The sequence below is a fragment of the Xyrauchen texanus genome, chromosome 34 (assembly GCF_025860055.1).
Source record: "Xyrauchen texanus isolate HMW12.3.18 chromosome 34, RBS_HiC_50CHRs, whole genome shotgun sequence".
NCBI lineage: Eukaryota > Metazoa > Chordata > Actinopteri > Cypriniformes > Catostomidae > Xyrauchen > Xyrauchen texanus.
Window position 1 is genome coordinate 11,978,333 of NC_068309.1, and position 14,261 is coordinate 11,992,593.

The window sequence follows — 14,261 nt, forward strand, 5'->3', positions numbered from 1 at the left end:
GATTGTTTCACCAAAAAAAAGGTGTTTTGAGTGTTTAAGTGATATATCGCCTCTTGTGGTCGGCTGATGTTTTAGAATCAGAATGAGCTTTATTTACACATACAAGGAATTTGTCAAAAGCTTCCAATACAATACAACAAGACAGATAGAATAAATAATAAAAAATAATTTTTAAAACATGAATAAAATAAAAATTTAAAATATAATAAAGTCTATATAGAAGACACAATACGAATCTCTCTCTCTCTCGTGGCCTACTGTGCAAAAGATTTAGGCACTTGTGAAAAATGTAGCATAGTGAGCATGTCTTAAAAAAGAATGACATAAATAGTTTTCATTTATCACTTAATGTTATACAAAGTACAGTAAACATAAAAAAGCTAAATCAATTTCGGTATGACCACCTTTGCCTTTAAAACAGCACCTATTCTCCTAGGTACACCTGGACACAGTTTTTCTTGGTTGTTGGCAGATAGGATGTTCCAAGCTTCTTGGAGACTTTGCCACAGTTCTTCTATCTATTTAGCGCCTAAATATTGAACATCTTTTTTGTGAATGTTTTTATTAAAACATTTTTGGAATTAGTTATGTCAAACAAAAAATGAGAATGAAAACAAATATTAACATATTAACACTTTCAATACAATAATAATAATAAGAAAATGATTCTTATATTACTTATACAAAAATCCTTAAAATGTCAACAACTATGAACATTAAGCAACCTTTTGTAATTGTTTTCTCTGGCTTCATGTCATTGGGAAGAAACCTTTCAAATTACAAGACGATATTGTGTCTTAGTGAACAATAAGATTCGTGAGGTCTCGTTTAAGATTTTTCACAGGATTTACCCTGTTAAACAAGTTATTGTAAGATTTAAAATGTGCCTTTTGTAACATTGTAATTGACAGCATTGTACAGCTCTTTTTTGACTGTATCTATACAAAAATGTTCTGGTGTGATTTAGAATATTTTTAAATATAGATTTTAAAGAGTATTAACTTTTGTAAAGCCTTGAATTTCCCTTTTTGAATCTTAATGTTATGCATTGTATATTGTACAATTTATTGACTTTTGTATTCGGTATATTGCCGATATACCATTTTTGTAAGTATTTTTCTTATTATTTTTCTTTAAAAATGTCTTATGCTTTCAGTTGGTTTGACTGTAATGTTATATTGATCAAAGCAATACAAATAAATAAACAAGTAAACTGGCGTGTTACGACATAAGTCGCCGTTTGCGGATACCATACAAATGAATTGGGAGAGCCGTAAACCTACACTTATCTGCCGCAGATTTGTCCGCGACTTCTCTTAGAAAATAGCAATTTATCACAGTAAACTACACACATAGTTCATTCTACAAGGATTGTTTTAGTGCTAACACAATCAGTTTATTCAGCACAATGAACATTATCCGCAATATACATCCATATAAAAAAAAAAAAAACAAGAAAAAGGGCCAGTGTACCGCGCGTTATGCCATTTTATGTTGAACCTGTAAACTCACCCATCTAGAATTTTGGAAACCCCATGATTTTCACCATACGGTACCTGTAGATTTTATCGTCGATGGTCAGTCTGGGCAAATCACAATAATTGTAATTTCTTGAATTATTTATTTTTATTTATCAAAACAAGTCGGAATTATATTTATATGTCAGGTACAAACACAGCATTTATTCTAATTTAAAGATTATAATTTTTAACCACTCAAATATTTCTAGTGAGACAACAATGCCTTTGAATGCGGCTCAGAGGATTCAGCTCACTGAGCCATGTATCGCCCCCTAAAATAATTGTAGGAAACTAGTTATTCTATAGTAACATTTGCAACTAAAACTATTCTATTAACATGATATACTGAACTGAACTGTACATTTTGTAAGGCATTTAGCAGCAGCTCTTACAGAGCGAATTACGGAAGGCCCTTCACTGTACACTGATTTACAAAGACATCAATGTCCCTTAAAGGTATTTTTTTCCTCATTAAAAAAAGTTTTACACCTAATAATAATTTTAAACATATGTGAGCACTCACATGAGATGATGACTCCAGTCACATTAGTAACCTTTTAAAAGCTTTTTATTCTACATGGAGAGGGTTCCCTTCATATGGGTTGCCATGTTATGACCACATGACTAGCCAAATACTACCTACCAGGACAACCATCCTAATGGATTCAATTATTCATGGCCGACAGTAATTAATTCAATGGCATCAGAAATGTATTGTGTTTTGATAATGCTACATCCATGCCCCTAGGAGTCAGTGTCCAAGATGACCAAAAAAATAATTACTGTTTAGAAACATTCAACAAAGGAGAATGACACCATGCATTAGTAAAAGAAACATTTATTTCAGCATTGTTTTGTGGAAACTTTAAAACAAAATGTAATGGTATAAGTAAAAAATAAAAAGGGTCTGCCTCAGTGATTCAGTCAGATGCATTTCCTTCATCATCCTCCTGAAAAACAAGATAACTGTATAGTTAAATATGCTTTGTTGTTCTCTTATGATGTCTATAATCCATGATAAAGTGTAAATATTACTGAATACATTTAGAATAGATTAGTACAGAATGTAAACCTTAACTTCTAAACTTCAAGAAACTACATTTACTCAGATCTGCTCATTTCTGGTGGCACGATACCTCTTTATTAAAAAACAAAAAACGTGTGATAACTGTATTCATCAGCAAAACAATACCAACTTTGCGGTCTTGGTTCCCTGTTGCGGTGGCTTCAAAATCATGGATGTATAGAGTAGCCATCCAGTTCACCATGGACATCTCAAGGAGCTCGGTCTCCACAATGCTTGGATAAATGTGCTTATCCTTAAAAGCAGTGATAGCATCCTCTTCCTCAGTCCATTCCAGAGTCTCATGGATACCATCTCCTCCAAAGCGTTTGTTGTAGCGGTCAAAGTGCACCCTCTCCAACACTAATCCAAGACCAGGTGCCTTGGGAACATCAATCTTTTCCTCTCCCCAGCTCCTCTCGATCACCCCCTCATCCACATATCCTTTAACCACAGCGATTACCAGACCGATCATCTTCCGGATCTGGTGCATCATGAAGCTCTGGCCTCGAACTGTGACAACGGCAAACTCAGCTTCTTGTCTTACAAAGGGCTCACCGCAAGACATGTGAGTGATGTAGCGCTTGGCACTGGGGTCCCGTGGACCCTTTTGTGAGGTGAAATTGTGGAAGTTATGGGTGCCTTTGTACAAGCTGAACAAATGGTTGGCCTTCTGAAGGGTGTCTGAACTCACACGGAATGACGTGTCCTCCTGATTATAGTCTTTTGGGGAAAACGCCACCGTTGGAAGCATGTAAGCATATGTTCTGGCATCACAGTTGTTTTTGGAATTGAAGCCTCCCGTGACTCTCTTGTAACCTGCAAGTTTGAGAAGACTTTTATGTGACATACAGATTATGTAATTCAACTCCCTAGCCTTTCTGTATTCCATCTAAAACTTTATTTAGCACTCTTTTGTTACAATGAATGCATCTTTTAAAATGAAAACTAAAATGAAGCTAAAATAAGTTAAACAAATAAAGATAAATGAAAAATAGATACATATAAAATGTATAAAGTAAAAATTAATTTCAAACTAACTAAAATAAATAAAAATGACAAAAAAAGAAGAAAGTTCACCCAAAACGTAAATTGATTAACTCACCCTAGTGTTGTTTCAAACTGGATTGACTTACTTCTGACTCAAATTTGGACTGTTACCCACACAAAGCTATTGTATGACTTTAGAAGAATTGGAACATAGCTCTCAAGTCATATAGATCACTTTTAGGATAGTTTAATAGTGCCTTTGTGTCCTTTTTGGAGCTTGAAAAATCCAGTCCCCATTCATAGTAATTGCAAGGAAAAGAGTGATCAATACATTCTTCAAAATATCTCTTTTTGTGTTTAATAGAAGAAAGTAATTTGGGTTTGTAATGACATGAGGGTGAGGATATAATGACAGAATGTTCATTTTTGGGTGAAGTATTCCTATTAAAGTAATGGTTGCCAGTTACAGTCTAACTTGCATACTTTTTTTTTTTACTGAAAATCCAGATTTTGATTAAGATAAAACCCATGAACACCAACTACCCACTCAGCAAAGCTCAAATTCTGCCTTACCTAAAATTCTAATGTTATGTGGCAAATGGCTGTTGATTTTGTCCAGGATGTTTTCAATCATCCACAACTTCAGCGACACAACTTGACCCACAGCGGAAACACCCTGTGAAAGCAATAAAGAGAGCTCAGCTTAAGCTACTTCCTTCAGAGAATGAACATCAGGTAAATATACACCTTATCAGTTCGTGCACATCGCTGGAAAGACATCTTCTTCATTTCATCTCCATGGCCCTCTGGAATACATCCTGCTGCGATAAGGGCTACAACCAGTTCATCCTCAATAGTCCTGAACTGAGAGTTCTTTGCATTTCTCTAGATAAACAAAACACACAAAAACAATGATTTAAACGTCTTCAACATACTGTACCAATGTCAATCACTAAACTACATTATTAAAACTCACCTGCATGCCATAATACCCCTTGCCGGAGTATGCCATCAGCAGAGCCACCTTTTTCTTAGGGTACTTCTTGTCACCATTCTGCTCTGTTTTAAGCTTCTTGTCTTCGTGCTCATTCTCAACCAGTGCATCGTCCGCTGGTCTTTTCAAAGATTTGGTGTCGGCGTCTTTGGAATCCTCAGTCATCTTGCAGGATATGCTAAATCTATGACACTTCAAGATAGGATCTGGCCACCCTGAAGAACGTTACGTTAACGAACGTTTCATAAATGAACATTCGGGAATTACTTTACAACACAACACTTGTTTAAGGAACTCACCTTTATTTTTGAACGCTGTAATAACCAGTTCACGTGGTAAACATTAACAATACGACATCATTTCAGCATGTCATGACAACCTCTTCAATGAGGAGCTCACAACTGTTTCTTGAACAAATCTGTCGCGATTAAGTTCATTACATTAACTGGCATAACTCGATAAGGCGCACAATTGTTTGGAGAAAAAATGCGTAGCTCTGTAGTAGTATGACTTATTCACCGCAATAACTTATTTACTTCCCCTGAATCCAGTATGGATCCACGTGTAGTGGCTGAACTTTAACATCGCGCCGAATATCGCGTGAACATATTTGGGTTGCCAGATCCCCTTCCTCTTAAAAAAAAAAAAAAAAAAACAGTACATAGGACGTACCAAAAAGGGGAGCCATGCATGCATTGTTAATTCATAAATAAATAAATAAATAGAATACATTAATTACAAAATAAATAAATAAATAGAACGGGAAACATTTACAAGTCAATCTTAAAAAATATTATAAATATACTACTAATAATTTATAAGTATAAATAAATACAATTATAACATTAATAAACTTATTAATAAATTGTTTTAAACTTTAATTTGCTCACATGTTCACTGAAGTTGTTATATTTTGTAATGAAAATGTTATTTTTATTTTTTTTATTTGTAATAAAAAATTTGAAATAATAAAAATAAAATAATTTCACTACTGGTCAGAGACCTTTGGACAACAGCATACATACAGACAGACATACATACATACATACAGACATACATACAGACATATATACAGACATATATACAGACATATATACAGACATATATACAGACATACATATATACAGACATATATACAGACATACATATAGACATACATATATACAGACATATATACAGACATACATATATACAGACATATATACAGACATACATATATACAGACATATATACAGACATACATATATACAGACAGACAGACATACATATATACAGACAGACAGACATACATATATACAGACAGACAGACATACATATATACAGACAGACAGACATACATACATACATACAGACAGACAGACATACATACATACAGACAGACAGACATACATACATACAGACAGACAGACATACATACATACAGACAGACAGACATATAGACAGACAGACATACATACATACATACATACATACATATATACAGACAGACAGACATACATATATACAGACAGACAGACATACATATATACAGACAGACAGACATACATATATATATACAGACAGACAGACATACATACATACATACAGACAGACATACATGTATACATGTATACATGCATACAGACAGACAGACATACATACATATATACATACAGATATACAGACATACATAAATGCATACATACAGATATACAGACATGCATACATACATATACATACATACATACAGACTTACATACATAAATATATACATACATAAATGCATACATATACATAAATCAGCATTGGGGAATAACAAAATACATGTAGCAACATTACATATTTAAAATACAAAATATTAGTAACAGTATTCCACTGCAGTTACAATTTAAACAGTTGGCAATCAGAATACAGTTATATTAAAAAAGTATTTCTGTAAGTCAAAAGATTACTTTGCATTTTATTGTCATACATTCAATATAATACATTTAGTTGGAAAACATTTATATATAAATGATGCGATCCAAAGAGCATTTGAACAGCGGTGAAATAATTTCTTAAGATGTGTTACATTCATAAGAGCAAACAGAGAAGTAACTTTGGAGCAGCAAAAATAGAAATAAACTTTTTGTAAATTGTCATGTGAACATTTAGCTAAGATTGTATTTCTAGCTATTTTACATGCACCTGTTACCAGGCATGAGCATATTTTTTTATCAAGAAAATCCATGTTAAATCATATTTTTTTCTCTCCAGTCTTCTCGATGAGAATTTTTGTATAGGTTTTTCTGTAAAAATATCTAATAAAATCTTTAAAACAAGACAAATTAGCTTTATCTTTTTTTAGAAGCAGCACTGCATACGATTTTTATGCTTTTGTCAGAGAATTTCTTTTTTTATATTTGTGTTTTGTCTTTCTGTACTGGCATTTTTAATAGTCAAGGCGAGTGAAAAAATCTACCAGTGCTGAAGAAGTAATCCAAAGTATTAAAACATTTCAAAAGTAACACTCCAACCCTCATTATAATATATACAGGCCTAAATATACAGTGGTGGCCAGAAATATTGACACCCCAAATATGAGCAAATAAAATCTGCATTGTTTATCCTTCTGATCTTTCACCAAAAAAATAAATAAATAAATAAATAAATAAAAAATCACAAAAAGTAAAACAAATAATAGAGGGGAAATATCTAATTATTAAAAAATATTTTTCTCCAAAATACGTTAGTCAAAATTATTGGCACCCCTAGAAATTCTTATGAGTAAAATATATCTGAAGTATATTCCCATTCACATTTAAAACATTTTTACTGCACCTGGGTGACTAGGAACATGAAATTGTTCAGCCATGACTTCCTGTTTCACAGGGGTATTGTAACGAATGAGGCAGCGAGGAGACGCGGATCTAAATGCAGACTTTTATTAAAAAGGTAAACAGGCAAAACACAAAGGAAAAACCCTCGATGGGGAAACAAAACATAAACAAGTAAACTCGGGCAGGGGAAACATTCCAGGCTTGACAACATACAACGACAGACAAGGAGAGAACAAGAAGCAGGGCTTAAATACACAGGGAGTGATGACTAAATGGGACACAGGTGAGAACAATGAACAAAATGGCAGTGATGATGACAGGTGGATACTGGGAAGTGTAGTTCTTTAACAAAATGGCAGTGAGACACAGGGCAGACAACAGAGGAACATGACAGGTATAAATATGTGATAACACACAGACCAAATTCCCTTTAATCATCAATCACAGTGGGTTAGACTAAAGAATAGAGTTCTGATGTGCGGAAAAAGGTTGTTGAGCTTCACAAAATGGGAAGTAGCTATAAGAAAATAGTCAAAGCATTGAAAATGCCCCTTTCCACCATCAGCACAATAATTAACAAGTTCCAATCAACTGGAGATTTTACGAATCGGCCTGGAAAAGGACGTGTGTCTATATTGTCTCCACGCACAGTGAGGAGGATGGTTCAAGTGGCCAAAGAATCTCCAAGGAACACAGCTGGAGAATTGCAGAAATTAATTGGGTCTTGGGGTCAGAAAGTCTCAAATATATATATATATTTCAACCACATGTTGTTTGGTAGGGTTTAAAGAAAAAAAAATCTTCTGCTCTCATTCAACAATAAACTCAGGCATCTTCAGTTTTCTAGACACTACAGGAAATTCAAATGCGACAGGGTTCTATGGTCAGATGAAACAAAAACAAAAAAAAGCTTATTGGCAGCAAACAACAGAGATGGAGGAGTACCCAATGCCCACGGTTAAATGTGGTGCTGGATCTTTAGTGTTGTAGGGCATCTTTAATGTTGTGATCTGTAGAGAGTCTGGAGGAATGCTCTCATATCCCTTGCCAGGTGTTCTCTAACCTCATTAGACATTATAACAGAAGACTAAGAGCAGTTATCTTGGCAAAGGGAGGCTGCAAAAACTATTGAATAAAAGGGTGCCAATAATTATGGCCAATGCATTTGGAATTTTTGGACATTATTTAATAATGAGATATTTCCCCTGTCTGAATTTTTTTACTTCAATTAAAGGTTAGATTTTTGAAAATGTTTTAATGAAAAATAATAAACAATGCAGATTTTGTTTCACAGCTATCTTTGCTCATATTTATCATGGGTGCCAAAAATGTTATTCTTTTATTATAATATATGTCTATTTGTAAATAATATAATTATAGGATACATGTATGTACTGTAATGTTCAGTGCTTCCAAAAATACAAAAGCAAATAGCCCCCTTTCAGTTTAACATAAAGAGTCAAGACATCTTTTTTAATGATCCTCTTTTATTGGTGCTGTAATTTTAAGCAAATAAAATAAAATGACATCTTATAGGCATGACAGTGTGTACAGGTCCTTTAATTCTTTACAGAACAGACACCTGTTAAAGTTTATCAACAGTCACGATTGGGAACATATTTCTTCTTTGGTAGGGAGAGGGTGACCGAAAGCAAATCTTCATGCATTTGTTTAATGTACAAGTTTTAAACAGTAATTTACAATCTATATTTACACATGATACCGAGACATCAGAGTAAAACAGATGTGTGTCATTATTACCGTAAAAAAGAAAGAGACTGTCAGACATCAGTGTAGTGATGCAAAAACAAGTTTTAGTGTCTGTGGATCAGTCATAACAGATACGACATCAGCTACATCCTGACAAACGCTTCATGCTGCTCATAGTGATTGAAAATGATGATGAATCTAATGTCTATTTTGGCGCATATTACAATTTGATGGATGAGCTTAAGTGTGTGGCATTCACTTATTCAATGTATTTTAAAAAGCACAACAGAAATACACCCTATTGTAAAACACATCTTAATGCAGCATGACTCTTATATTATCCAGATAAAATGGAATTTAGGTAGAAATTATGAAAGAAATGCACGTTACTATGATGGCAACTGGCCTTTGGAATTCAAACATTAACAGATATGTCTCACTAAATGTTTCTGCAATTCAGTTTATTCCAAAAAATCTATGTATACACGCATAGTACTTTTTATCACGCACAAGTACATTCACTCACACACACACACACACACACACACACACACACACACACACACACACACACACACACACACACACACACACACAAGCTAATAGTAAAACTAAATCCAACGTCCATTCTGCTGCATCTCAGCCTGATCAAATTCAACCAATCAAAAACAACAAAAAGCAACAATGTACTCCAGACTAACTAAACACACTTACAAATAAAATAATACAACAGAGCAATATATTTTTCAGTGTTTCAGTTTTTGCATTTTTACTTCAAAAAGGCACATTTAAAAAAAGTTTTAAATAGCTCCAAAAGATAACAAACATGTTTCATACACAACACAATTGAAATATAGGGTAAAAAAAGCAGCGAATCTATAATGTTATGAAGAAAGTGGGAAAACGTGGTGTTTATACTAAACTGGTAAATCTCACAAAACCTGTCCAAGCACATGTCCAGGTTATACATCACCCTAAAATCAAAATAAATTAATACAAAATTATATTTTGCTTTAAGAAAATGAAGATTATTTCTAAGACCATTAAGATTGAAGAAAAAAAAGGGTTGGAAATGTGCCTAAAATAGGCTTATGTTTCATAATGGAAAATATAAAATCATATTAATTTTTTTCTGAATTTTGGGTGAAATGTGACATTCACCCTAATGTTCCGTTTTGAAGTCTTCGGTTATATTACAAGTGAGCCCTCAAACAGTGCAGCAAACTCGAATAGACTACCATCTTAAGACCTGTCTTTGAAATACCTGCTTCAGATTATACACAGCCCATACAAACAACAAAAAACAACACAGCTCTATGCATGCACAACCCAGAGGAAGTACATTCTGTCCTCAGAACAAACACAACATTTGGTATTTTAAAGTCCCAGTTTAAACAGGGTGGAAATCAGAATCAGAACTGATCGCCACGGCACACGTGATTCTAATAAGAGGTAAATTCAAGAGTTCCTTCAAAATTCTGCCCTGCCTTGATGCAAACAATATATTTAACCTGAAATTGAGCTGGCAAAAATATCCAGCTGACATTAATACCACCAATATCTAAACTAGAAAACGTGCAGAAGCCTTCTGTAAAGATATAGTACAGAACAGAGTATGAATAACAGCTATATATGAATAAAAAAATCTAACATTTCTGTGATTGTGCACAAGTTTAGGACTCTTTGGTTTTACCTCTTTATATGTGGTAGCCTCTCAATCAGTTTAGGTTCTGAATATGATCCAACACATGGACTTTAAAACTAAAGCTACAGTCAGACAAATGATTGCCAAACACATAATAAAAACAGAGTAATAGCTTTTTTTCTTTTTTTTTTAAAAAAGAAGGAAAAAGCGACAAGATCATAAGAGATATCAGTAACACAAAAAGGTTCCATTCATAAACATTAGTTAATGCATTAGGTATCATGAACTAACAATAAACAATATATTTTTCACAGCATTTATTAATCTTTGTTAAGGTATATTAATAAAATAACAATTGTTTATTGTAAGTTCAATGATAACATGGATCAATTTTGATTTTAACAATGTATTACTATATGTTGAAATTATCATTAACCAAGATTAATAAATGCTGTTTAAGTATTATTCATTGTTACTTCAAGTTAACTAATGTTGTAAACTAATTATAACAAATGGAAACATCATGTAAAGTATTACCGAGATATCCAAACACTGCACACAAATATGAATTACTTACACATTTTAAGAAGGAAATAGAATTTGCCATGCTCTTGTTAAACATTCACTAAAGTGCTACAAAACTTTTGCTGGCTTTGTACAGTTCCCTTCAGTGAAACAATGAGAATGTATTTTATGTAATTGGTCTCATGAAGAGCCTGTAACTTGGTCACCACATTTCTAATTATGACCACTGATATAATCTAAGGATATTGTTAATTTCCCAGTGAGGAATAGGAGAATTTGGGCCTTGGCAACTCTAAAAACATTCACATGGTGCACAAAATTACCATTTTGCTGGTCTGAAAACATTCATCCAGTGATTAAATCTTCATCTGACTGGACACTTGGAATTAAACAAACCAACCAACCTGTCTTTAAAAAAAATGAAATGAAACAACAAAAAAGAAAACAAAGCAACCTCCACCCCCATGTGCCAAACATACTAATAATTCCCTAATAGTTATCTTAAAAGCGTTTGTTAACTTCTCTCTGGAAGTTAATGTGTAGTGAATGGGCAGATAATTAAATACAAACTAAGGACAAAATAAACTAATGATATTGGGGTAAATAAACTTTGTCAGTTAACTCAAATTGCACAACCCAGGCAAACACATTCTCTATCATCAAAACCTGTTTGAGCCAACAAGTGTGGATTACAAAACATGGGAAACATGCCAAAGTGTCATCATGTAGTACACACTTGACTGGTAACTGGTATGTACATTTGCACATGGTGGATTACAAAGCTGTGGAGACGTGACCGCTCAGTGACAGAAAAACATGTATCCTCTTGATTGTAAACAAAGGGAACAATCTGTACATCTGTGTCTGTGATTATATGAAGTGGCGCCATGTGCACACGGCCAACTTTTAACATCTCTCCACAGTCACTCCTCAGCATTATGATATCAGCTGTCAGAAAAACTTGGTCTTAAAAAAGAGAAATATGGAGATAAAGGGAGAAATAACAGTTGTAGTCTTGGACATTTAACAGCAGCGTGGTGGAGAGACTTTACGCACACAGGCCTGATTGCAAGGCGGTGAGACGGCGTTCAATGCATTGTTTACCTGTAGGGGAGTACCACAATTGTTATGGAAATAATCTTAAAGATTTCCACTACTCCATACATTAACATTCAAACACATCCAGAATGTTTCAGTAGTTTGAATGCGTGTTGCTACTCACACTTTCCAATGCTGAGGATATCAGCCTGTTCTGTAAGGAGGAGAGAGAGACCCTCCATGAGCAACAAAGCCTTATGGTAGCGCTGAACTGATGCTGACCCCTGATGAAACATCTCATCCAGAGCAGCAGTCTGAACCTATAACACCATCACACACAAAGTTTCTTGAATACATTTGGCAAACAGCAGTAACATCATAATGAATCTCTTTAAAGGTGCTATAAGCGATTTCGCCAAATTCGCCATCCTAGTATTTCCACAAGCTAAGCCGTTAGATTAGCCACGCCCCCTCTTTCCAAAACCCTGCAATCCAAAGATCCCAAATGAACTTTATTGAGACAGATATAGAGAAAAAAAACAGTTGTTAAAAACAACAGCAACAAAGTAGCGCCCCTTAACCAGGCACGGCGCCAGGATTTCAGGTTTGGATGGGCCAGACCAATTGTGGGTGGGCCTTAAATTAAAAACGTTAAATTAAAAACGTTATCCAATCACTGTTTAACCTAATAAAAGTTACTGACTAATATACTGCTATATTATCTGTACGTAGGCTATACATAATATAGATTTTAATAGCTTGATGCTCTTTAAATATTTTGTTGCATTGTTAAAAAGTTTCGGTGCATATAGAGTCAGGACGGACCTATCCGCGATCGCTCTCCTTGGTTCTGACCAAAGAAGAGCGCTTTGGAATCTCCATTACGCTTCATACCTGGGCTGCGTTTCCCGATCCAAAAGAAAAAGCGGTGTTCTTTATAAAATAAGACTGTACGTGCGCGTTTAAGGTACCTAAACAACGACTGTTGCAACATTGTCCTTTACTGGAAATTATTTTTATACAAGCTAATGATAAGCGCTGAAGCTGTTTCATGCGGCGGGGGCTGCGCTGGGTTGGAAAATATGTGATGTCATTATGTTTTTTAATTTAATCAATGTTGATTATGTAAGTGAGCATGCAGCATGAGAGAGATGATAGGCTACATCATGAGATGTGCAATATTTCTGGATACATGGAGTGGGTAAAACATTATTCTGACCACTTAATTCGTTTTGTATTAAATTGTATCTTAATTTTGATCAATGTTTTATCAACCAATTGCCTGTATTTAATAAATAAGAAGCAAATATATAGCAGACAATGTAATAAGGCGCCGGCACGATCACTTGCATTGCACGAGAACTGGAGCGTTTCCGCCACAGAGTGAAAAATAAAAAATGTAATTGTGATTTTTTTTAATCTCACAATTCTTACTTTTTATCTCAGAATTACGTGATATAAAGTGGCAATTGCAGGTTAGCTATAAAGTCAGAATTGCGTGATATAAAGTCGCAATTGTAGCCTATGTTATTAAGTCAAAATTGCGTGATATAAAGTGCGAGAAATATAGCTTGAAATTCTGGCTTTTTCACATAATTGCATGTTTATATATCTCGCAATTCTGACTTTATAATAGGCCTACGCAATTGGGAGATATAAAGGCAGAATTGCATTATATAAAGTGCGTGTTACAAAGTCAGAAGAATTGTGAGATATAAACTATGGGTAAAAAAAAAGAAGCAATTGCGGCTTTATTTCACGCAATTGCGACTTAAGTTCACGAAATTCTGATTTTATATCTCGCAATTCTGAGAAATAAAGTCAGAATTGCAAGATAACATGTCGCAATTATCTTTTAAAATGTTTTAGGCTATTCTATGGCAGAAACAAGCTTCCATACTAGGCTATAGCCTATAGCCTGCCCTAGTAGCCTAATTAAATTAATATAAAGAGGCGATTTGTCCACTAATGGCTTAGT

The 14,261-nt window shown here is 34.2% G+C and overlaps 2 protein-coding genes across 2 annotated transcripts in view; both read right to left on the minus strand.

Moving 5' to 3' along the window:
* Window positions 1-2,357: 2,357 nt before the first annotated feature.
* On the minus strand, window positions 2,358-5,135 carry pus1 (pseudouridine synthase 1). The gene is made up of 6 exons (XM_052103916.1): window positions 4,867-5,135; window positions 4,550-4,782; window positions 4,321-4,458; window positions 4,147-4,249; window positions 2,717-3,402; window positions 2,358-2,470 (listed from the first exon to the last, which is right to left on the minus strand). Exons 2-6 carry the CDS (start codon window positions 4,730-4,732, stop codon window positions 2,441-2,443), a joined length of 1,140 nt encoding a protein of 379 aa, XP_051959876.1. The 5' UTR covers window positions 4,733-4,782; window positions 4,867-5,135; the 3' UTR covers window positions 2,358-2,440.
* Window positions 5,136-8,849: 3,714 nt separating this feature from the next.
* ulk1b (unc-51 like autophagy activating kinase 1) overlaps window positions 8,850-14,261 on the minus strand; it is a 29,364-nt gene continuing 23,952 nt past the window's right edge. Inside the window, exons 27-28 of the mRNA XM_052103903.1 lie at window positions 12,468-12,603; window positions 8,850-12,349 (exon numbers count right to left, since the gene is read on the minus strand). Of these exons, the coding sequence (XP_051959863.1) occupies window positions 12,294-12,349; window positions 12,468-12,603 (192 nt within the window). The 3' untranslated portion in view covers window positions 8,850-12,293. The remainder of the gene's footprint in view (window positions 12,350-12,467; window positions 12,604-14,261) is intronic.

Bases quoted from the DNA above. Each gene is read 5' to 3' on its own strand.
- pus1 (XM_052103916.1), bottom strand. From the start codon at position 4,732: ATGACTGAGGATTCCAAAGACGCCGACACCAAATCTTTGAAAAGACCA. The intron at 4,459-4,549 runs GTGAGTTTTAAT...TTGTTTATCTAG, and splicing joins AGGGGTATTATGGCATGCAG to AGAAATGCAAAGAACTCTCA. The intron at 4,250-4,320 runs GTGTATATTTAC...TTGCTTTCACAG, and splicing joins GATGTGCACGAACTGATAAG to GGTGTTTCCGCTGTGGGTCA.